This window comes from Monodon monoceros, unplaced genomic scaffold (genome assembly GCF_005190385.1).
Source record: "Monodon monoceros isolate NGI ecotype Baffin Bay Population unplaced genomic scaffold, NGI_Narwhal_1 Super_Scaffold_19, whole genome shotgun sequence".
In the NCBI taxonomy this organism is placed as follows: Eukaryota; Metazoa; Chordata; class Mammalia; order Artiodactyla; family Monodontidae; genus Monodon; species Monodon monoceros.
This window is the reverse complement of record NW_021703775.1, coordinates 13068101-13094478: the sequence shown is the minus strand read 5'-3', so window position 1 is coordinate 13094478 and position 26378 is coordinate 13068101. Positions and strand designations below refer to the sequence as shown.

The 26378-nt window shown below is 39.9% G+C and overlaps 1 protein-coding gene across 1 annotated transcript; it reads right to left on the bottom strand.

The window, feature by feature from the left end:
* Positions 1 to 5527: 5527 nt before the first annotated feature.
* On the bottom strand, positions 5528 to 25379 carry RNF103 (ring finger protein 103). The gene is made up of 4 exons (XM_029231823.1): positions 24594 to 25379; positions 21815 to 21954; positions 12972 to 13087; positions 5528 to 7545 (listed from the first exon to the last, which is right to left on the bottom strand). Exons 1-4 carry the CDS (start codon positions 24817 to 24819, stop codon positions 5970 to 5972), a joined length of 2058 nt encoding a protein of 685 aa, XP_029087656.1. The 5' UTR covers positions 24820 to 25379; the 3' UTR covers positions 5528 to 5969.
* Between the last annotated feature and the right edge of the window lie 999 nt (positions 25380 to 26378).

The window sequence follows — 26378 nt, the reverse complement described above, 5'->3', positions numbered from 1 at the left end:
AAAACAAAAAGGAAACACATAGTGCACCCCTCTTTTTGGGTGCCTCTGTATTCTTAAGCTCTTTTCTTATTAGATAAATATGCTACAAATACAGTTAGATGTCCTCTGTGTCAATACTAAGAATGAGTTTTAAAACAGACTGTGAATAAATACTCAAGCACCATTTGTTTAACATACAATGTGAAGAGCCTATTATCCCATCATGAGCATAAACCACCAAGAGAATGTGAAAAACAAGTAAGCAATTTAGCACCAGAGTAAAGGCGAATATAATTTTGACAAAAGTCAGTTTCCTATAGTTATACTTTCTACAAATGCACTTATTTTTAAATGAAAATATGGTAGAAAGAATCCTGAACAAGGTAGGTAGATAGACTCTTATCCACAGGTTACAAAGAGTCCACCACCACCGGCTTTGACTGCTTGACACATTGTTTTAAAAAAAAATCCCAACCCTTAGGTGGAGTATATACACTGCTGCCCCACCGCTCCCTACTCAAAGTCTGTTTCCATGGGCCCTGACATAGTCATATCTTTAACTACGGTGGTTGTCCTGAGCTCTGATCATTTATTAAGTGGGAATTCCTTCTGTTCTACCTGTTGCATAGGGATATTAGAGAGTATTAGAAAGTAAAGTGATCTACTGTATACAAAACAATGAAAACCTTTGGTGAGAAGATGGTACAAAAAATTAAACAAAGAGATTGCCTAAATTGATCAATGTACTCATATTACTGACAACAAAGAGCAAGAGCAGAATGATCAAAACACAGATGATTCAAAAGTAACATTTAAACAATTAAATCCATTTTTTCTTCTCTAAATTTTTAATCAGATCCAATAGCAAAAAGGACTCAACACTTCTCTCCGTACCTTTTGACCCTTTGGTAGAGTTTTAAGGAATAATAAAATGACCAAGGGGGAAAATGAGGGAGCAAGGAGAAAGATTACATGAATAATCTTCCAGGCTCCCACATAATCTAAAGAAGAGATAATTTTAAAAAGTATGTTACTGCAGGAAAAAAGTTAAGATTTTTTTTCTTGGAGTAGGCCATAAATATTGATATCTTCGTCACTATTAATGGGTACTAAAAATATAATCTCTTCCGTTTTATCTTTTCCACCTATACTAGATGGGGAGTAAAATGTTTGGTAAAGGGTAAAATTAGAAAATATTTTTTAAATTCAAGCAAACAATTATTGATTATCTACTCTAGGTCTAATGTGTTAAAGACATAACAGTAGATTATAACATTACTGTAAGGCCAACTGGCCCGAGGCAGGGGAACACAATCAGATTCACAGGTTGCATCAGAACGAAATTCTCCGGACCACCCAGTTCCAGAAACTGCCCTGGCGACATTCCGGACCACCCAGTTCCAGGAACTGACCTGGGGACTTCGAAACCAGCCCAGCCTTCCCGCCTTTCGAGGGGCGGGACCAACGGTCCCCCAGGATACCTGAAAAGACCACCAAATAAGGAATACCCTGCGCCCTCCCGGATTCACCACACCCCTTTCCCTTATTCCCCTATAAAATCTTGCCCAACCCTCGCCCGGGCGCGACTTCTCTGGCCCCCTTTCTCTCGGACCAGCGAACCTCGCCCGGGAGCGCTCCCTAATAAAGCTCACTAGAAGCTTTCCTCTGTTTCGTGGTACCGTTTGTTAAGATCCGACCTTACAATTACTCCTGCCCTCAGGGAGCTTATCATCCTTAAAGAAAGAAAAGACTTACATAAGAAATAATTAGAGAAGACAGAAGAAAAAACTGTTGAGCAGAACACAATTACGTGTCCCACTATTACAGTTAACCAGAGTTCAGTTAACTAGAAAGCCCACATACTTGGAACCTTTTATTTTTGTTTTTAAATTTTATTTATTTATTTATTTATGGCTGTGTTGGGTCTTCATTTCTGTGCGAGGGCTTTCTCTAGTTGTGGCAAGCGGGGGCCACTGTTCATCGCAGTGCGCGGGCCTCTCACTATCGCGGCCTCTCTTGTTGCGGAGCACAGGCTCCAGACGCGCAGGCTCAGTAGTTGTGGCTCACGGGCCTAGTTGCTCCGCGGCATGTGGGATCCTCCCAGGGCAGGGCTCGAACCCGTGTCCCGTACCTTGGCAGGCAGATTCTCAACCACTGCGCCACCAGGGAAGCCGTGGAATCTTTAGTTGATTAAATTCACTAGGTGGCTCTAAGAATTCAAAGGTTCTTTTTAAACACAGTTAAAGTTTAGAGTCTGTCAACCTTGAATACTTCCTTCAATTCTCTGCCTCCAGGAAAATCTGACAAAAGCATTGTTTGCTATGCTTAACAATTAAGGGATGAGTCAAGCTTCCCTGGAGACCTGAACCTCTAGCAATTATTTCCTCCCTGACCTCACTGTAATATTTTTATTGCATGTCTAACATTCAAAAGGTATAATCTCTGTTTTATGCCATGCATGTTGATATATTTAATGAATAAAGCACAGTTCCTACCTTAAAGGAATTCACCTGAAAAAGACACATGCATAGTTTTAATACAATGCAGCTATGTAGGACAGGCTTGTACAAGGTATCACTGGGATATAAGAAGGACACATATCAAGAAAGGTCAAGGAGCGATGGGGTTGCTCCATTATTGGTGATGCTAAGTTTGATCACTTGAGTAGGGTGACTACCACCTAAGCTTTCACTGTAAAGATATCTGCGTCTCTTTATAAGCTTGGTGGAGAAAGAAAAGATGGGTAGGAGGTGTAGAATTTCTGGAGAAAGTGGGATCTAGCCAGACAAAGCGGAGAAGAGGGGTGAAAACACTAGGCAGATGGGACAGCAAAGCACCAAGCTGAGAAAAACTAGAGCACGGGCCTGAAGAGACAGGCAGTACAGAGTGTCACGATGGGTCCAAGAGGTGGGCCAGGAACAGATTATGAGGGGCCTTGTAATCCAGCATTAAGGAGCCTGGTTTATCTTCGGGGCTAGTACTATAGTGCAAAAAGATTACAACTTGCTAAAGGTTCTGATGATAACATATTTTTTAGCAAGAAAGTATCATTTAAATTAAGGTATGTACATTGTTTTCTTAGACACGCTATTGCACACTGAATAGACTACAGTACAGTGTAAACATAACTTTTATGTGTACTGGGAAAACAAATTATTCCTGTGACTGGCTTCATTGCGATATTTGCCTTATTGCGGTGGACTGGTACCAAACCTGCAATATTTCCAAGGTATGCCTGTAGTCTCCAAAGTGCGCTGTGCCCCGGGACACTGGAGGAGAAATTTTAATTACCATTTATTTATTATTTTTTTGCTGTACGCGGGCCTCTCACTGTTGTGGCCTCTCCCGTTGTGGAGCACAGGCTCCGGACGCACAAGCTCAGAGGCCATGGCTCACGGGCCCAGCCGCCCCGCGGCATGTGGGATCTTCCCGGACCGGGGCACGAACCTGCGTCCCCTGCATCGGCAGGCGGACTCTCAACCACTGCGCCACCAGGGAAACCCCCTAATTACCTCTTAAAATATCTATACTTGGTATACATTTCAGAATGGACAATATTATACGTATGAATTGAAATCAGGACCTTAAGAGGAGGACTGGGGGTTAGGAAGAGAGAAGGAAAAGCTGTTTTGAGACTAGTTACTTAAGAGCATCTCGGAGGAGCTGTTCAACAGACAGCTGTACATGAAACTGAAGATCTGGGGAGGGGCCTTTGCCTGGACATGTCGATTTGGGACATCTGCCGAAAATACGAGAGAAAAGAGCTGTGGAACAGTGGCAGAACTCTGAGAAACACAAACATTTACGATAACATGATTACTTTTTTTTTTGAAAGGAAAATTAGAGCACAAGGAGTAGTGTTTGTACTCATTTAAAATTTTTAAAAGCTCTCAAATATTAATACAAAGTAAGTAACTGCTAATCCTTACTATTCCCATTACTGTGAAAATGAGGCTCAGTGTATCGTGAAGGGGAAAAAATGTTTCTGCTAGTAATCCAGCAGCAATTCAGAATGAGAAAATTTAATTTTCTTACCATTTTGAGGGGCAGTCAATAAAGGGTTTTAAAGTCCCCCATGAAACCTGGACCCTTTGAAGAAATGACTGATTACAGGGTTGGGCCAGGAAAAATACAAAGTGAGCCTGGAATACCTTGTGTCAAAAGGCAAAGAAGTGTTTCAAGATCACAAAGGGATGTAAATAGGCTTAGAGGGGCTCCCACTTACCAAATTTGGGATGATTTGAGCATCAAAAAGAATAATGAATTTTAACACACTGAATATAAAAAGAATCTGGGTCTATAGTGATATTTCAAAGCACAAGATGAAAAAATGGAAAGCTCTTCTTTCACACACAAAAAATGCCACTTAATAAATGTAGAATGAAGGATAGAATTTAAAAATCTCCAAGTCACAACTCCTATTTAATACCTGATTCGGGCTAATAATCATCAACAGATGTTAAAACCATTGGGTTAAAGTTTATTGAAGAACAGGATACTCGTGGCCTCACAGGTTCCTTCTTAATTATCAAGTGGAAAGTACCTTACACTGCAAAGATAAGACAGATACTATCTTAGCCAAATTTAGCATCACCAACAATGGGATGAACTGACATCACCGTGCCTTCTGACGTCATACACAAGGGAAATACGTATCATCTAGGCAATATTGTTTACTTTAAATCTAATCATGAAGAAACGCTCAGACAAATCCAGAAATGTGGAACATTCCATAAGCCAACTAGCCCTGTACTCTTCAAGAATGTCAGAAAAGACTTTAAAAAAAAAGGGGGGGGCAGGGGAACTGCTCTGGAGAAAAGAATGAAACAAAGGAGACTAAACCCAATCATAAACTTTGCCTGAGTTCCCAATAAAAACAAAACAGAAACATATAAAGATATAGAATATTTTGGGAGCAACTGGGGAGTACAAATTGTATACTAGATATTATTAAATCAATGTTAAATTTCCTGGGTGTGATAATGGTGTGGTGGTTATATAAAAAATGTTCTTGTTCTTAGGAGTTACATGGTGATACATTTTAGTGGCAAAGAAGCATCATGATGACTGAAATTTACTTTCAAAGGGATCAGCAAAAAAGAAAAAAAAAAGAGAGAAAGGAAAAAAAGATTATAGACATAGAGGAGATAAAGCAAATATAACAAAATGTAAACACCTGGTGAATTAGAGAAATGAATGTTCATTGTACTATGTTTCCACCTTTCTATAGTTAAAAATTTTTTCAAAATAAAAAGTCAGGAAAAATATATAAAGTAATGTGTGGCCAATATGCTACAGTTGATTTTATTTACATGAATATACTCATAAATGATTTAATACTTTAAAAAAAGCCCATCATGAAATTCCTTCCCAACAAAGCTAACCAAAGCTAACATCACCTCTGGCTAGTGTCAGCAACGTAATTTGTCTTGTTTTTACCCCCACGAATCAAGAATCATATTTGACTTACCTGTGAAATTAACAAACCAGCAAAACACTTTTAGCACTCAGCCACCTTATCAAAAACAATTTTAAAAAAGCTGTAATCTTCTGGTTTTAAAATAATTTATTTCATAGGTCTGTTTTAATTTCATGTCTCAGAGCATACATTATTTAACCAAGAGGTGCTGGACACAGATTGTAAAAAGGGAGGAAACATTTAGGATAAGAAACTCCCTCAATTCCATTAGAATTTGGTCCTACCTTGTAAAGTCTTGCTAGGATAAATTTCTATCATACTTCTTTTGTGCTTACAAAAAGACATTAACTTCTGAATTTCCAATGTTGTAAATAAAAATTTTTACATTTAAGTATGCATTCATATTGACACACAAGGCAACCAAATAATTGTCATCAACGTTAGCAAAATGTATATTTCCTGTCACTGCACTAACATTAAATTAAACGTCAAACCACAAAAACTTGGTGACTAACATTAAAAAGGCAAGCTGTAGGATACGCAAAGCTTATAAAGGACAAATTGCACGTGGTTAAGATGGGACATCATTTGACAAGGGCTGGTGGTGTGCATATGGCTGCTTTTTTTTGTAAGAAGGCCACCGGCAAACAGGGCAACAGTGTCGGCCCCCAGCCAACCACATCATAATGCAATTCTGATGGAACACATGACCACAGGGCAACCCCATTAGCAAACATCCATTTTCAAAATTCTCTAGGCAAACAACACATTCAGTACAGTGCAGCATATCAGTAGGCCAAGTTAACCAATCAGGTTCCATGTCTTCATTAGTGCTATATGATCCATAAGACCGCCCCTTCCTTGCATAAGGGCTGGTCTGACAATATTTATTGGCACATGAACAAGCCTCAGGATCACAGTGACTTGCTCTTCCTGGAGAATTGTGAACTACGTTTTGTTTATCTTCAAATACTTCCTTCTCGCTGCTAAAAGTGTCTATGCTCTCACTGTCTGAGTCATTTTCAATATCTTGAGGACCTTCCAACATTTCCTCTTCAGACTGGACTCCAAGGCATTTAAATCGCCACACTGGCAAGTTTTTTATATAATCAGTTGGTATCAGAGGGTGAAGCCAAAGGTCAGGGAAAGCTAATCGCTCCAAGAACAAGTCGGGGTCTTCGTCCCAATCAGATTCTACAGGGAAGTTCTGAAAAGAAGCAATCGGGTGGAAGAGGTAGCTGGTGTACCAGTCCCACAGACTTGACAACCACTCTAAGTTATTGGCATTGACTTCATCATTGTTGTTGTTGCGCCGTCTCTTCTTTTCAAAGTAATCGACTAGTAAACCATGTCCAAGGTATGTACTAAGAAACAAGGCTGGGTGTGAAGAATAAAACATCCAGTCTGCCCTGACCCATGAGGCCAGCGTGGTTGTATTGGAATATCTCAACAATTTTAAGCTATACTCATAAAAGCTATCTAAGTAAGGGAGCTGTAAAAAGCCCAACACCGGTAGCCAGGAAATAATTAATAGAGAATTATATGTCCCTAAAGTGCTTATGAGAACCACAAATCGTTTTATGGTAGCTCCTTGTGTGATAAATAAGTCCATCCAAGCCATAAGATTAACTAGAACCAAGCTCAAAACAAACAAATCATTTACTTCAGGTTGTACTGAGCGCAAAAACGAATCCATGGCCTGAAGGGATATAAATTCGCCTGTGTGGTTTCCATACCTGTAAATTCCTTCAGGAGTTCTAAGTATGTATGATGGCATGTTATATACACCAATATCTGTCATATAACTCTTGTTGTCCCAATTTTCCACATTTACAAAAATAAACTCAACCCTTCCAGTAAACTTTATGCTTAGTGCAGAGAAGAAAGCTGGGGGTTGGTCAAGGTTTGCAAATAGGTATATTTTTACCCAGTATTGATCACTTTTATTCCATTCTTCTTTCAAACGTTCAGCATTATAAATGGTTTTGATCCGTGAAGCTGCATGAGCAGTTATCCACTTAAAAATGTGCTCTACTTCAATCTTGCGCCCACTGTATTCTTTAAGCATGACTTTCCCTTTAGAAGTACTTGTTTGTGGAACAGACATAATGAGTGTGGATCGTACCCAGCCTCTTCTCCTGCAGTATCTATAAGAGAGGAGACCGTAAGTAAATAGCTAGGCCGCTAAATGAGCTAGCTTGCTCATCTTCACTGTTGTGCAAACAGTTTGTCTTTTCCCTGACACATTTCCTTAGCACTTGAAAGATACCCTCTCCCCAAAAACAAATTACCTGTAAACAGTCAAAAGTAGTACCAATACCTGGCAGTTGTATAAGAGGAAAAGCAAGCTCTCTTTTTATCATATTTTTCGTTTGTATCTCTGTGTTTCTTTTCTTTCCTTTCTTTTTTTTTTTAAAGAAAAGTGTAGCTTGAAAAGCCTTAGAGTCAAGAGAATCGGCAAGTACTTCCAGCATCTACTATGAAACTACTAATGCATTATGTGCTAATAAGATCCTAAAGATAACAGGAAAATAATTCCTGTTCACAAAGAATTTAAAATCCTATTAAGGAGACAAAAGTGTAAAACTGTATATATTCTATTACTAAATAATGTAAAGGAAGTTCAAAAAAAGGGGGTATCATTGGGAGTTTGGGCTGGTGCAGATTTCATGAAAAGTTTGGGAACTGAACTAGCTCACGAAGGATGGTTAGATTCAGGTGGGCAAAGAAGAGAGAAGGAAACAGATTATCTTATATGCTGAGTCCCTGACTTGAATGCCAAGCTCCTGAGGGTAGGAGCCATGCTGTACCCACTTATTAACCCAAGCACCCACCACAATGCCTGACACACACAAGCACTGTCCTAAAGTGATCTGCACGAAGGCTCACCTAGAAAAGAGCAAGTCCTATATTTTTCTGTACTCTCTCATCTTTTTAATGAGGACCATGAAGAGGGGTATTTGGAGAGATAATCAGAGAAACAATTTCCTTTAAAAACAAAAAAGTTTTTTTCTAAAAACCTACCATGTGGAGTTTTACAATATATAAATTTACCTCAGTAAAGTTGGAAAAAAGAAAATCTACCATGTGGATACATTTTGTTCACTACAGATTTGTAAGTGGATGGTAATAAATGTTTAATTTTTAATTTTGCTATTCAGAATACTGATGTAAAATTCACAAATGTTATCTGCAGCGGGGGGGGGGGGGGGGGGGGGTGGGGGGGGGGGGAGGCCCGCATACCGCAAAAGGGGAAAAAAAATCATAAATGTTATGCTTTACTTTAAAGTATGGATTATATTTTATTAAATTAAATAAGCATATTATACATTTATATGATCAGATTAAGATAGAAGTCTTGACTTACGTGGCATATGGTTTTATGATGATAGTACAATTAATCTTATCTCAGGAATTTCGTGATATAATTTAAGATAAGCGAAGACAACATGTTATGTCACAAAGACAAGGTTAGTAACGACTCTGGGAAACTATCTGGGTGACTCAGGATCAAAGACTACGACTCAGCTTCTTGTTGAGTTGATTTACTTCCTTAACAAGATAGATACCATTAATGTCAATATTGCTTTAATTGAAACGGGTTAAGAATTAGATACTCCGACAAAATAAAATATCTTCTATTCTGTAACAGTGTATTTGTCCAATGCAAAATAATAGTTCACTGACATGAATGCCATTTCCACCACCCTCCCCCCAAAACAACAAGTCAACTACATATAGATAGTTGCCTTGTTCACATCTTAAATATCTAACTAGCTTTACTTTTTTAATTGCATAGGATACTTGGGATGACACATTTCTACTCTTGGTCATTCTGTTCATCTTTGTATAAACACCTCAGAGAATATTTGGCTTCTGATTCGTGTCATAAATTAAATGACAGCCTTTCAAACAGAAAATTTTACTGTGTAAAACAAGCCAAGTCTTATCTTAGCGCATACATTTCTTCATGGAAGAAAACAAATGTACTATGTACTTTCTTTTCAGTTCAGAACTAAGGGACAGTTTTAAGGTTTATCATTTCACAAGAATTTAAGAGTACCCAGGACAATAAAATTTTGTATGTCATCATATATCTTTCAAATTAAATCATGTTTTCCAGACTTGGAATCCAACACACAAATAAAGTACACCATATTAATTTTAAAACCCCACTGTTAGACGGAAAAGACTAATGCTCATATCAATATAAAAACTTTTTACTGCCAATTTAAAAAACCTTTTTAAAGGTCTGAATAAGTTCAATGATGACACCACGAAAATATCCTCTAGTTCTTAAAGTAAACCTTTTGAGATCTCTTAGAGAATTTGAAGACTAAAAATGATTAAAAAAAAAAAAAACATAGCTAGTGAGTTTTGGCACTCCAGCTTCTGATAAGGCATACTATATTTAAGAAGAAACCTTGGTATTCTGTTCATAAAATGCTGTTTCTTCAGACAAGGTCATTGGTCTCCTTGGCCTTCCTGTCCTGCTCACCAATCTTCCCTTTACTTTCTTTTCTCTGCTTAGCCCATGGGCACGCATCCCTGATTCTTGCACCATAAGCCCTCCTGGCCCATTTATCACTCAGCTCCTGTAATTCCCGTGCCATCCCACTCTTTACTATCTCTGCCCCGCCTCTCCAACCTCCCGATACATATCCCACGTCACTTCCTTCTTTCTCCAAAGGTGGGGGCAGAAAAAGAGTAGAGAATAGACCTGACGGGGTAAAGGCCCCTGAGATAGATCACTGGGTTGGGGAATTCGAGGAACTGGGGCCAGGCAAGATGGCTGTGTGGGAAAGAAATGGAAACTGCTGCCATGGACAGAGTCAGGTACTGTACAGAGTGGAGGTCCTGAATGTTCTTAAGGGGAGCAAAACAGGCCAGGAAAATACTACGATACAATGGGGCCAGCACATCAGAGGAGGCTGTCCTGGAGGCCACCCAAGAGAAGGAACTACAGTCAAAGAAAGCAACATAGGCAGCAGAGTAGAGAGTTTTGCTGTTTTTAAAAATCTGAGATCAAGATAATGACTGAATTATTCAACATATTAAAATGCTTGCTTGCTGAATAGCACTATTCTCTGCCCAGTTACACCCTGCATTGACATTCTAAACACGCTTTTCTATTATCTCCCTATTTTGTTCTTCTGCATCTCCATAATCCTCAAAAAAAAGAAAAAAAATGACCCTGACTAAGCACAGCATCTATGACAAGAATAGTTCTCACTCTAGTTGGAAGACTTTCCAAATCAAAGGAAACCAACATGACAATACTGAAACTGATATAAGTAACTCTGCATCAAGATCTTCATCTTTGTGATGAAACTAAGGAAGATGACGTAAAAGTGCTTGTTTAATAACAAAAAATTATAGCTGCAGTCAACAAAAAAGCAAAAAGTTGCTCAAAAAAGGTCTCTTCCGTCATAAATAAGAGGTGGGATTATCTGAAGACGAAGATGAAGGATTTAGAGAAAACTTGGAGGTAGATTATATGTATCTCTTCACCGTTCCTCAGCTGGTATAGAATCAAAAAGGGCTTTTCAAAAGAAAAGCTAGAAAAATTTGTGCTAAAGTCCACTGGACTCAATTATGACACTTCTGATGCATTTTGCTTTATAAAATTACATTAAAAATCAATTCTACTATTTCCTTCAGTTTTTCATGCTGAATAGATCATCTTCACTTTATGTCATGCTTAGTTTCGTTTTGAATCCTCTATTGTTATTTAAGAACTTACGTTAGACTGAAATGTGTTTGACCTTTATATTTTTGCACTTGATATTTTCTAATATATTTATAAGTTAGTGTTTAAAATGTATTATTTAGTTTATTCATTAAAAAAATAAGTTCTGAATATTTTTCAATAAATTGGTGATGTTAATACTGACTTTTGGCATTATCTGAAAAAAAAAATCAAAACATCAGAACTATCATTTTTTCTGGTATTGCAATCACCAGTGGGAGAGAAAAAGATCTTTCACTTAGACCATCTGGGAATGATGGAATAGGACCAAATGCCACTGTCTTTGGTAAACACAAGACAGAAATAAGAATGATTTCCTTTTCATAAGAACATGAACACTTACGCTATCTTGGACATTTCAACCAAAGGCATTAGAATATGATCAAGGTTCTGTGCTGAAGATGAAAATGGGAGCTTTGTGGGTAAATGAGGAGACTAAATGTGAGTCAGGAGACACAAGTTCCCTTCTTATCCCCAACGTTTAAGAAGTCCTCCTACCACACATCTCAGCCTACACTACAAGTGAGCAAAACAAGAACAGTGAGGAAAATCGAAGCAAACGTAAGCCTGAAGGAGAAGGGCAGGAGAATCTGAGGTGAAGCAGTGGTGGAGGAGGGTTTTCTACAGCAAATGGGTCTCCCACTGTGACCACATATAATGGACATAGGTAAGCCAGGTGTATCTACCTACATCAGAAACTACCTAACGTGGGGGCTTCTCCATACATATCATACGCCCCGTCCTCAGCACTGAACAGAACATGCTGTACGTGCTGATCTTTTTCTTTTAAATTTATTTATTTATTTATTTATTTATATTTGGCTGTGTTGGGTCTTTGCACGCGGGCTTCCTCTAGTTGCATTGAGCTGGGGCTACTCATTGTGGTGTGCGGGCTTCTCACTGCAGTGGCTTCTCTTGTTGTGGAGCACGGGTTCTAGGCGCACGGGCTTCCGTAGTTGTGGCACGCGGGCTCAGTAGTTGTGGCGCACGGGCTTAGTTGCTCCGTGGCATGTGGGATCTTCCTGAACCAGGGCTTGAACCTGTGTCCCCTGCACTGGCAGGCGGATTCTTAAACCACTGTGCCACCAGGGAAGTCCAACTAATCTTTTATTAAATGTTTACTGAATGGATAATTAAATGAACAAATGAATTCAAGTCATAACTTGGAGGAACTAGAAATTGAAATAAAACGCATTTCAAAGAAGAAACAATGGAATAATGAAACAAGAAATAATGTGACAGACTAAATACTGGAGATGATGACAAAAAGAAAAACAAAAATGCCTGCAAAGATTTTTGTCTGAGAAAATGGAAAAAAAAAATAGTAAAGGACAGAAAAAGAAAAGGCAGAAAGGGCACATGGTTTACTAAAAAAAAAAGACGAATATGAATTTGAATACCAGGTTTAGGGAACAGAGTCTATCTGGGGTACTCGTATGGCAAATGGAAACGAGTGTCAAAATGCAAACGAGAGGTCCGAATCATGAAAGGAGATTTAGATCAGCACAAAGGTGTCACCTAAAGCCATCAGTGTACTGAAGTCTCTTTGGGAAGTAAAATTGAAACAAAAAAGACCGAAGACATACTCTAAAGAGTCACCCCCGTTAGAAACAACATAGAAGAACCAGACAGAAAGAGAGCTCAGAGAGAAAGTAAGTAACTGCCAGTTATCAGAAACTATTCATCAGATACCTGTGTAGCTAACAACATGCTAAACACGCTAATGAACTTTCAGTTTCAACAGGCTTCTAATACCACTGTCTTTATCACATTAAAAAAATTCTGGTCAGAACTCAAATTCTAAGAATTGCCCAATCAACTTACCTGGGGTCACTGGAACAGTTAAACGTGCCTGTACGTATTCCAAATCTTGACACCTTTTTCACCATTTTCTCCCAGTGGATTTTACCCACCAAAGGACTTCTGTCATTTGCTATAACCTATTCCCCCCAAAAGAAAAACAGATACTTTAATCACCTGAAATGGAGTCAAACCCACCATTTACATCTATAACTTTACTTTTTTTGAAAAACATATTCTGTTCCTAGGTCTTGTTTACTATGTCATCATATTATCACTGCAATTCTTGTAAAAGGAGCAACTGTCCAACTGGAAAAGATTTAAAACACTGAATACAGTACATTAAACTCTCACACTCTGTGGTAGTTATGCAGAAGGGGAGTCAAAACCATATTAAAAAGCTAGCCACATTCTCCTCCATGTGGCTTATCCTCTAGAATTAACTTACACAGGAAGAAAATGGCCCTTGGAGTCATTTCTCTGCTCTAAAAAGAAAATTTTAAATAACCCAAATAAAGCTTACTAAAAATTACCACATGTGGGTTCAACGAGTTCAAATTTCACTTTTTTAAAAGTGTAATTATGGAGCCAAGAGTCAAACACATGTTTTCTATTAAACTATGCTTGACTAAAACAATATACTACTACTATGGCATTTTTCTTAACAATCACGAAAGGTTCTAACATATTAAAAAATTACCATTAATAAATTCTACATTCTTGAACTTCTAACTTTGCAAATAGCTTTCAAACAGTTAGGATTGGGGGAAGAAAAAAAAATTTTTTTAATGTAGATTAACCTTCAAAATATGCAATGACTTTTCTCAGGCTTTCTAATTGTTAATACCTTTTCCCTTTATTCCTTATCTTCCTGATTTTAATGAATAGAGATACCAGTAAAAAACAAACAAAAAGTATATATTAAAAACAAAAATAACTAAATGGGAAATTAAAGGAAATCCAAAAGTGTCCTATGTCTTCATGAACCCATCTGTTTATTTTAAGCCCAGGGTATACAGGCCAAGTTTATTTTCATGAATGCTATATTACTGATACTATTTAACTCAAAATTACAGCACAATACTCTGGGGGCCTCTAAACTCTCTAGAAGGAAGGGCCATTTTCACGTCCACAAAGCCTCCAGGAAGTGAAATCCCAGGTGAGTGTGTGTAATGAGTGCCTGGGAGAGGCAAGAGTTGGTGCAAATACCTCATCTCTGGTCTCTCTGCTGGGAAGTCTAACAAATTTCAAGGGCCGCAGGAGGAGAGAAAGTGCATGGTGGTGACAAGTGACTTAAAGTTCACTTTATGTGCCAACAGATTACTGTCCAATAACCTTTGCCATATATCATTGATACTATCATCCTCATACCTACAGAGACACACACAGGTATGTAACACTTTGTAACATAACTTTGAGGCTTAATAAATACATACACAAACATACAATTTAGGGCACTGAACAAATGGTTCTGATAGTACTTTTAAGTGAAAATAAATGGCCTTAATGAGGGAGGCACATGTTATTAAAATGCTCAGGCGGTTGAGGTAACCAGGAGGAGAGCAATTTGAGGCCATGGTCTTAGCAGGTGAAAGTGCTTTCTGAGGAGGGTCACACAGGTTACATTACCCAGTAAGTTCCTAGCTTCCACATTTTTCCATTGTCTAAAAGTACTTTATAAATTTTATCTGAAGAATAAGGGAGATGAAGCAAGGCAGGCTTTTCTCTTCTCTTCTGTTTTTCTTTTCCTGCCACTGAAGAGTCAATATGGTAGTTCTTTCTTCCATCAAGTAACCAAAGAAATCTTGAACTTATTTTTCAGATTACTCAGAAGGATTAAGAAATCTCTGTAAAATCATATCGCTATACTCCCTGGTCTTTGCCCTGTTTTTTAAAATAACTCCCCTTTCACTCCTATTTCCTGATCAAGGCTGCAAATAACCCAAACACTTCAGGTCTGTATTCATAATGACACTGTGTCAAGGGGGTAATCAAGCGGTTGCTTTAATCAATATAGGATTTGGCCCTCAGTCTAGGGGCATCTTTCAGTGAAGATCCTGATCACTGCACAGTCATCCAATGCTAAGAAAGGAAGTAGGAATGAGGGGGTTGTTCCAGGCACCCCTGGTTATAGGACAGACAACAAAAGTGTGTGAAGAGAGGTGGTGAATATCTCTGAGGCAGGTACATGACAATGTTTAACCCCAGGGCCTTATTTATTCAGCAAGCTATTCCAACATCTGCTTTGAAGAGTTTAATGATTCCTGACTAAGAGAACCACACAAAAATGAAAAATCCCTTAGGCAGTGCATGAAAGCATCTTATTTGACTCTTTAGTTATATTTACACAATTAGAAATTGCTTTATCCAATGTCCTATATAGTTATATTATTCAACTGAAGGTTTAGCATAAATTAAATTTCGTGGAGGCCAAATTAAACAACCACTAAAAATGTTTTAACAAAATAACTCATCTGGCTTGTCACATGGCACAACAAAATACTCTAAGCCTATTACTACTGTGTCACATCAGTAACAGCTTCCAAGCTATAGCTCACATCCAAAAGCATGCACAGTGATTCTGAATGGCATTCACTCTGGTGGTGAAACGGGAAACATATTCCCCTGCAGTTCACGAAGGATGTTGCATTCTCTGTGGGGAATATTCTCAGAGACTAGAAAAAACTAGATGAAAGTACAGCCTGAGTTCCAAGTCTCAAGTCTGGAACGGACCTGGCAACATAGGCTAGCAGTGAAGCAATCTTTCCATCCCCCTTCCCAGGGTATCTGCCTCTCTAACCAGCAACCCTACACTTGCTCACCATTGTTTTCCCTGCAGCTAGCATGGTGCCTAAGTCAGGTGGGCACTTATTAAATATTCATGTTGAATTAAACTATTTCAGCTTTTTATGGTTTAGTAACTCATTCTCTTACTTCTGATTATATAGGTTCTCTAAAGGCTCCAAGTTTCCGATTTCTGTTATAATGCAAGTCCCTTCCCCAGCAACCTGTCGTCTGGGATGCTTTCCGACAAACATTAGCGTAACTGGTACCTGGCTATGCAACTGCACATCAGTGTTCTTGACCCCAGTCACACACAAAGACTTCCAGTTCAGTGTATTTAAAAATACACTTTTTTCAGAAAAAAAAACGACTAGGTTTTTCCTAGTACTAATTTTCCTGGTTTCTACTTTATCGTCTAATAGCTCTTTAGGATCTCTCAAGATGGTAGCACCATCACGGACCATCTAACTTAGCTGGAAAAGGTAATCTAGGCTAAGAGTTTTTACTGGCCCACACATTTTAGTAAACCAAGCTGTGAGCTGTCTTACGGCACAGACTGTAGGTTATTTGTCTTTTTTGCCCTTATCACAGGTTCAGCTGGCACACATTAGATTTCAATAAATATTTGTTGGATGGTTGGATGAATGGATGAAACCAGTGGTTTGCTGGTAAATGTTTAACAACTAGCTGTCTAGAAGAAAACAGAAGCTCTGATTTCTATCATTTACTTATTTCCTTGGTGTAAATACTCCCACATGGCTGATTTCAAGTTACCAACGTGACATCTCTAACTGTGGAGTTGGAAAGGGATGTTAACAATCGCCCTTCATGAAGCAGTTTGAGCTGGCTCCAGCACAGCACTGGAAGGAACTGAGTTGGACAGTGTGAGATGCTAAGTTGCCATATTTTCTGATGTCAGTCTTGTGTAGTCCAGTTAAACTTACAAAGAAAAACTGGGCCTCAGGTTATTGCTTACTCCCTTCCACATGTGTTACACTGGTATAAGAAAAAACCCACACACTTTCACCTATTTTTTAGAGGTGGGTTTTATTACTAATCAGAACATCTGTCATTTCCCTTTTAATATTGTTAATCCCCATACAGCAACATGGAGGCTAAATTAAATAACATAACTCCATATAAAAGGAGTGTAGAGCTAAAATATTTTTCTGCATCTCTCAATATTTCATTAGAACAGCGAGTTTCTACTTTCAAAATCATAGACCACAGGGACTTCCCCAGAGGTCCAGTGGTTAAGACTCTGCGATTCCACTGCAGGGGGCATGGGTTCGATCCCCAGTCGGGGAACTAAGATCCTGCATGCTGCACGGCATGGCCAAAAAAAAAAAAATCATAGACCAACCTAAATATATATATGCAAATTGTATAAAACCATTAAAAGTGAAGATGAGTAATTGACAAAAACAAAATTCAACAGCATTTAATTATTTCTTTGGTAGCCTCACTAGCTTTCTTTGAGTAAACACAAATAAAAGCTCTTCACCAATACAAAATAAAGGATAAGATGGCTTGCCAAGTATTTCACCTTTAGCATAGTGTCAAGAGAGGAATAAATAACTTAGAACCTCCCTGAACAAAACTACTGTCTAGGAGTAAAAAATAAACAAGTTTTAAAACAGCTAGTAACTCTTTTCAGCCAAACAGGAACCATATTAACATAATACTTCAGTAAATATTGACCTAAAGCTTTACTTTAAATCATATGATGCTTTTCACTGCTACCTCAATTCCACTGATGTTAAATTCCTTATAATGTGACAAAGCCAGCAGAGAACAGATAGCACAGTCCCTCTTTGAACTTCTTTGAACAAAAGTCAAAATGTAGAAATAGAAATGTTAAGATAAGGATAAATCCATAAAATCCACAATGTACACTAACTTTTCCGTTTCAAAAGCCTATCTACTGGGACTTCCCTGGTGGCACAGTGGAATCCACCTGCAGTGTCACCTGCAGGGGACACAGGTTCGATTCCTGGTCCGGGAAGATCTCACATGCCGTGGAGCAACTAAACCCATGCACCATAACTACCGAGCCTGCGATCTAAGGCCTGTGTGCCGCAACTACTGAGCCCGCGTGCTGCAACCACTGAAGCCCTCGCGCCTAGAGCCCACGCTCCGCAACAAGAGAAGCCACCACAATGAGAAGGCCACGCACCGCAGCGAAGAGTAGCCCCTGCTCACCACAATTAGAGAAAGCCCGCGTGCAGCAACAAAGACCCAACACAGCCAAAAAAAAAAAAAAAAACAATAAAAGGCCTGACCAAGAATCTTTTGAAAGAAAAGTAACTTCTATTTGTGAGGCTAAAAAGATTGGTAGGCAGCAGAATCAAAGAATCCACAAAACTGGAAATAAAGAGCTAATGAAAGATATGAGGTCAGGTTAGGAACAAAGCAGGAAAACTTAGAATGTTAGAAAGAAGTGATAGAAAAAAGATGACTTGGTTCTTTCATGGATTACACAGTGTATTGTTGCTAAAGATGTCCCATATGTGTTGCTGCCTTAGAAACTAAAATTAGTTCTTTCCACCTCATATTACAGAGAATACAGGAGAGACATGAAAAAGCTTCACATGAAAAGAAGTGTGCTAACACTCTGCTTTAATGTAAGGATAATTCATGAGCAGTAATACATCTTAAAAGAGGAGAAAGATATGAAGACCATTAACATGTATTATTCAGAAAATAAACTCATGAGTTACTGAGAAGATAGAAATCATAAGCGATATAGGATGAATTAATTAACTTATAGAAATTCATGTTTCCTTTTGTAGTGTCATTCCACATGCAGTGTCACCAAAAAAGATAATCAACCTGGATTATCTTTTATTATTACCAACCCATTCCAGAAAAATAATGAACTGACCAAGTGATGGAATAGCTAAGTCATATACCCATTTATTAAAGTCACATTTTCCCCAAATCAGTAAATCTAGACATCCTTTCAATGACATATGAAGTCTAAAGTGCTAATTATCAGTTATATGCTACCTGAGAGTTAGGTATTCATCTGAGTGTATAATTCATCTGAGTAAGAAAATGATATTGGAAACCTGGGAGAAAAAGAGGAAAGAACTTTGATGCGCTTAAATATTCTTATCCAGGATACCTAAAATAAATGCAATATGAAGAAGATTGAATTGTTTGGGATCTATGCATCCTCACAGATTAAAAAAGACGACAATGATAGAGCAAATTGAAATGAGTCAGCTTCTTTTAAAACAAATAGAAAAGAATGACAATTCAAACTGTTAAAAACTGAATTCTTGGGCTTCCCTGGTGGCACAGTGGTTGAGAATCTGCCTGCTAATGCAGGGGACACGGGTTCGAGCCCTGGTCTGGGAGGATCCCACATGCCGCGGAGCAACTGGGCCCGTGGGCCACAATTACTGAGCCTGCGCGTCTGGAGCCTGTGCTCCGCAACAAGAGAGGCCGTGACAGTGAGAGGCCCGCGCACCGCGATGAAGAGTGGCCCCCGCTTGCCACAACTAGAGAAAGCCCTTGCACAGAAACGAAGACCCACACAGCAAAAATAAATAAAATAAATTAATAAACTCCTACCCCCAACATCTAAAAAAAAAAAAACTGAATTCTTGAATGTTATCCTTCACAAGAGATGAGATAAATATAAGCTGAGCTGAAAGAATGACAAGCAACTGAGAGTATTTCTCTTCTGTTTTGAGAAGATATTTTCAATTAAAAGACAAAACAACATGGCCCTCTCTTAGGAGCTTAAACCAAAGTGTCTGTGCTGATTAGCTTAGCTAGCGAGTTCAGAGTGCTGAAGGCACTGTGACTGAGGTTTCGATCTCAACCTTCTCAGTTGCCCTACCAGAGACTGTTCTTCCAACCCAAGCCAGCCATTTGACAGATGTAAGCCACTGGCCCGAGGGAACACAAGCCAGACAGTGGTGATCACTGCAAATCTTGAAGGTCACTGGAAAAATTGTGTCTTACTGCACCATTCACTATTGATGCCTATGAAGTCTAAAAAAACATTTTCAGAGAAAAATAATTCCGTGATTAGAATTTATAATGTTTACATTCACTACCATTCGTTACTTGTTCTTCACTTCATTCAAGTATCACCTTATCAGGGAATTCTTTGCCACTCTCTTGTCTCCTTACCCTGCTTATTTTTCTTCTTAGCACTTTCCACTAACTAATGTTATATTAAATATTTATTTAGTTAGTGCCTCCCTCTCCCAACTGGAATGTGAGCTGCCTGAAAGAGCAAGGACTTAGCCTGTTGTATGCTCCTGGTATATCTCCAGAGCCTGGTGTACAATTAACTGCTGAATAAACTGTATGAATTTTGTAACATCTTAAGGGGGTTTAATCCATGCTTACCTTTAATATGACATAGAAAAATAGCAGATCATTTATAAGCCAAGACTATAATGCTAATTAGTGAAGCAGAATGTGTTCGTAGTCTATAGGCAGCACTCTATATACCAAAAGAATTTCCAGACTTTTGACATAGGTTTTTCCAACTTTGGAAGGTGTTCAGCATCTTTACCACTCATCTCTATGGGACCGTTCAATGTGTGGACAAACATGAGATATAGGACACAGGGCAGTGGGACTGGCTATTCAGTTCAGTCTCAGGAATAAAATTGAAGTTACCAAAACCATTAAGTCTTCTTCGATCAAACTATCAGAAATAAATATCTGGGAAAAGAAATAGAATAACTATTTATAAAGTAAGGCTTTAAAGATGCTACAGTTTATTTTTTCAATACCAATAATTTAACACACAAACTAGAATTTGATGGATAATGTATAGACAATACCCATACCCTCCTCCCAGTTTCTCTGTTTGCTAGACTTAAAAAATGCCGAATTAGATTATCTGGAGGGTAAAAGGTCAAACACAATAAGAAGGTGGCAAGTAAAGGAAAGGTCATGGATATCCAATGCAATCACCTGAAGAATTCCCAAACTTCAACCCGTTAGCCCAGTGGACTATAGTACTATTCTATCTTCTTTAGGTGTATATGTATTTATTTGAGGCCATGTGCTACAGAAAATCTATCTATCCACAATCACATTGCAAATCAGTGACAGGACCAGATCTGCAAATAAGGCATCTGGACTGAATAGCTTTTTCTACCCTATTTTGCGGTCATCGTTCTCAGGAAGAAACATGAAGCAGCAATTATTTTGTTTTTTATGCCCTGAATCAAACTTTGCCAACCCCAATGTGAAATAACAAGAACACTGGACAAGAAATGAGGGGGTCTGGGATTTGATTCTGGTTCAATAATCATAATTTTAGCTGAATTCATGTTGTTAATTTACTTAATATGTTACTTTAAGTGAACTTATATTTTAAAAAATTTAAATAACTTCAGACTTTCCCTAAGCAACATTTATGAAATTCCATGTTCAATATAATATTGATTTTTCTAATTTACATAAAAATACACAAATGATAATGTGTGTCCACTCATTTACCATGAGTGGCACATAAACCACACTTTGGGAAGCATAAAAGATGATTTTTAAGGCCCTTTACAGCTCTAAAATTCTAATATGCTAATTAAATCTCACAGTTTTGATAGCATAAGAGCCAGGGTTTAAAATTATAATCTCATCAATTTCATGAGCAAAGTAATAAGTTCCCCCACCATTCCCCACAATAGTTCTTCCTCTATAGGCGCAAAGTTGGCTATAGGTCTTTCTTTAGAAACAAAAATGATGAATTAAAAACTGAATTAAAAACTGGAGTTAACAAAAGCTGAGAGAAACAGTACAAACCACTAAATAAAAGGAATATATATATGTTTCTTACTTTATAATGCAGATCCAACAACTAAAATGGATTTGCTTCTGCTGATTCTTAACAAAACAGTCAACCCTCTTTCCCCAACACTTCCCTTCCCCCACTCTTTAATTAATTTTCATTTTTGTTGGTCTGCAAAACCTCTTTAAGGGGACAGTGGAGCCTCCCTATGAGAAGTGAGTTATGTCTAAGAAACATGACACAAGCACACAGAAGTGTCACCAGCTGGTGACTACTATATTGGTAAAAATAATTTCACTTCTATCACTGTTTCTAATACCTGAACCAGCCAGATGCCATCTTTTGTGTCTTCTACAAGCTCATAGAAGTGCATTTCACCACTGAAATTGGTACTAGAAACAGATTCAGATGCTTCTTCTTCTCTGAGTGCAGAATAAAGCTCACCTTCCATCAGGTCACCTGAAGAAAAGAAAAAATAACACTAATAAGATTGCAAAAATCTCATGTTCCCAGCTTCAATGATAAATTCTATTTTATACTGTTAAAAACTTATGTCACTGTACTTTCACTGCACTCTACAGAAGAGTAGAACCTGAATACACCTATTTAAGATTCATACGTTTAGTAAATATGTAAGAAGAACCTTCTATGTGTCAGGCAAAAGTGAACAAAACAGATAAAAATCCATCTCCTGATGGAGTTTATATTCTAGTGGCATCATCACATAATTTATTAGGAAATTACTGAATTTATGCCAGCCCCAAAAACCACCACAATATTATTCAGCTTTTGTCCAGGCATCAAATAATTTTTAAACAGTATGATTTATATCCTTTTTTTTTTTTTTTGCGGTATGCGGGCCTCTCACTGTTGTGGCCCCTCCCGCTGCGGAGCACAGGCTCCGGACACGCAGGCTCAGCGGCCATGGCTCACAGGCCCAGCCACTCCGCGGCACGTGGGATCCTCCCTGACCGGGGCACGAGCCAGTGTCCCCTGCATCGGCAGGCGGACTCTCAACCACTGCCCCACCAGGGAAGCCCAATATATACTTCTGACTGACAAGAATTAGAAATGGGTTTACAAAATTTGCTATCACCACCTGCGTAACATAGCAACAGGGCTTATATGACTTGGAGGTTAGATACAAAAGATTACCTAGAAGAACAAATTCCATATTCATACACAAATTTACAGTGTAAATTTACACTTTGTATCATCAAATAAAAAGTAAAGAAAAACACGTCAAATTATTTTAACTTTTGTCTTAAATGTTAACAATGCAAAAACAAGCACTGTATCATGACAGCAGCAAAACCATCCACAAGCAATATTTAAATTATAAAGTTAAATTGCTATACCAAGACCACTCTGCTATAAAATGTGTGATCTGAGTCATATTTTTGTGAGCTGTGTGTATTCTTTAAATATTATGTGCACTCCTTGTACATTCAAAGTTACAAGTATTTTTAGGCCCAGAGGAAGGCAACACTAAATAAAAGTCCCAAGAAAAAAAATGTGGTATCAAATTACTTTACCATGAAAAATGATTTGGCTGGGGCAGTTAAGGTACTTTTCACTTCTAAACCTAGAAAGTTCATTTATTAGAGATCTTCTACTTTACTTTATTCCCCCTACCCTACATGCCAGCCATGGTAGTAATAAAAGTCACCATAAACCAGTCAGTAAACAAGAGGCACAATTTTATGCAAATAACACACAATTTTATGTTTTCTCTAAAGAAAAATGCATCACTTTTACAGAGTGTTCCCTCCTCTATCCCAGTAGTGACCTTAACCTTAATCTGCAAATACCTGAGTGCTCAAGTCCTCTGGAGTTAGGACTCTTGTCTATCATACTACATGGCTATAAGATACTAAATAAGGAAAAAAAATTGTCTTGTAAAAGACACAGCTGACAGATATACTTGAAACAACAAAAAAAGTCAACTATCAGTTTCAATTGCTTCCTACAGCAACCCAGAATGCCCTTCTCAAATTACGTACGTTCCCCTTCCAGGAAGTGTATCTAAACCAAGATATATTTTGTCCAGGGGTGAAAAAAATTAAGCCCATTTCTCACCCAATCCTACCCCAAAACCAACAGTTATTGAAAATGCATTCTTGAAGATGTTAAATATCTCTTAGCTCAATTCTATCAATATGTCCCAACCCATTTAAGCCGATGCAGCCCCTGTGGCATAGAAGGGAAAAAGTAGTTTACACCCAAGATATAAGAATTAAAAAAAAAATCCTTACAGAAATATAAATAAACTCTTTCGAAACAAACAAGATAGGCATTCACAAAACATATTCACCTCATTTTCACCAAATTTAAAGTATGAAAAGCTAATACTGTGCCCTGTACACTTTCTCTATATTTAAACTCATTATTTAAAATTTAAATCCTAGAAAAATTTTTTACTATTTAATTTTGTATCTATATGACATGATGGATGTCCACTAAACTTCCTGTGATAACCATTTCATGATGTATGTAAATCAAATCATCATGCTGTACACCTTAAACTTGTACAGTGCTGCAAGTCAACTATATCAATAAATCTGGAAGAAAAAATAAAATAAAAAACAAAATAAAATTTAAATCCTAGGCCTAAATGCCTCTTTGATATTAAGTATTCCAATGATGTTTTTCCCCTCCGGGTAACTTGTTATTACTATGGTGACAAATGCTGCTATCTACAGAGAACGTTTTGGGGTTTTTCTTGTATACTTATGAATTTCAACTGACAAATAATGCTTTCCAATTCGTTTGTAACTGGTTGACATTTCCGAAATTTGAGAAAAACACTCAATTTAGTAAACAACACTAAGAAGCTGCACTTTAAACTGTTATTTTAAAATAACCTTAGGAAGACACACCAACACCCCTACAAATAATTCCAGCCCAGGCCCCTTCCAAAAACTGGGATTTACTGTTTTTTTGGTAGAAAACCTGGACAAAGGAAACCCGGGCAGCTCTGGAAGTAGTCTGCTTAACCCTTCCAGGTACCGCCTCATTCTGGGGGACCACCAGGTACGAGGAAGTAAGGGTCGTCCCCACCTCCGAGTGGAGGGGCCCCTCGGGGAGCCGATACTCGCCTGACTTTTCCACCAGTTCCCGGACATCCTTCTTCTCGGGCAACCCCGAGTACCCCAGCCCCCGGCACTCCAGAATGGTCTTCAGCTTCTTGAAGCTCAGCGCCACCGGATCCACCAGCTGGGTGGCAAAGATGCCAGTTTCGTACCACACAATGGCCTCAAAAAACCTGGCCAGGACGAACAGGACCAGAAAATAGAGGAGCAAGAAAAAAAGCTTCAGCCACATCTTCCCCTGCGTCTTCGCTCTTTTCAGAGAGCTCAGAACACGGAGGAGAGGAGGGGAGACTGGGGGAGTGTGGGCGAGGGCACCAGCCTGGCGTGGGGTACGGCGCCCGCCGCCGTCACTGCGGGGCCATCCCCGGCGGGAGGCAGGTGGACTGTGCGGCGGTGAGGAACAGACCAGCAGGGGCAGAGGCGCAGAGCCTCGCGCGGGGCCTTCCAGTCAAGAGGCGAGAAAAATAAAGGGGGAAAAAATTTAAAAGTCCACCCATTAAACCCCGAAAGGAGAGAGGCGCGGAGAGACCCCGCGGGTAAGAACAAGATGAGGGCCGATTCCGCCGGCGGGGGGCACTGGGATGTGGCGGGGTCGGCCTTCTAGCACCGTAATCTCAACGGAGGAGGGGGGAGGCCAAAAAAATCATTCAGATTCACAAAGGAAGAGGGGGCCGGGCTGCAGGCTGGGGCCAGAGGGGCGGCGGTCCCGGGAGGCTGTTGGAGTCGGCCGGGCTGAGGCCGGGCTCCCGCGGCGGCAGTCAGGAGGGTGCGGTGCTCGGCGGGGCCAGGCCCGGGGCCCAGCGCGGGGAGGACCGGCCGCTGCAGCGCCGCGCCCGGCGCCCAGGCCCCAGGCCCCGCCGGCCGCGAAGGCTCCACGAGAAGCGCGGCGGGGAACGGCGGCGGCGGCGAGTGCAGGTTCGCTCAGGCCGGCGGGCGGCGCCTTTCAGGCTGGCGGGCACCGCGGCCCGGCCCAGGAGGGGGCGTCGCAGTCTCTGCAGAAGGAAATGGGGCGCGCGAGGCGACGGTCCCGGAGAAAAAACGCAAAAATAGGCCCGAGACGTCTCCCCGGGGCGGCTCTCCGGCTGCCTCCTGGTCACGCAGCGCTCGCCCCGCTCGGACGGGCGGCGCGGGTTCCGGCCGCCGTCCCCGACGCCCCCTCCCCCGCGAGAGGCCGCTGCCGTCGCCTCGAGACTAGAGGATCCTCGGCGGCCACGGCCCAAACCGAGACATAACAACTGACGTCGGCTGCGGGGCGGGGCTTCGGGCGGGGCCACAAGGGGAGTGCCCGCCGGGCGGCGGTGGGGAGGAGAGGGTACGGGGAAGGAGCGGGGCGCCCAAGCCTGGGGGCGGGAGAGCGGCGCGGAGCCGCAGCCTCGACGCGGTCTCTTCTGCGCTCCCGAAGTTGCCTCTCCAGCGTCTCCTCCTCTCTCTTTCCTTTTGCCCTGTAGATGTTTAGTAAGTGATTTTGTCTGAGGGTTGCAATTAGGACTGTATCGCTTTGTGTGTTTTTTGGTAAAAATGGGGCAGTTAATCATCCTCTTAAAATAAGTAGAAATAAGAGTACGTGTATGCCAGGTCCCGGTTAACTGGGAAAATTTTGGCGCAGTTGGTTTGAGATGGTAGAAGGCGAAACCCAGAAAACAATGATTTTCCATCTCTAGGTGAGAATGTAGTAGTTTGCGCATTTCTGTGTTGAAGGAGATTTGGTCAAAGGGGGAGGCAGAACTAGGCTCACCCGTCCCTGCCCGTTACAAAGGCCTCACCACACCCCCTCCTCACCCGTCGCAGTTT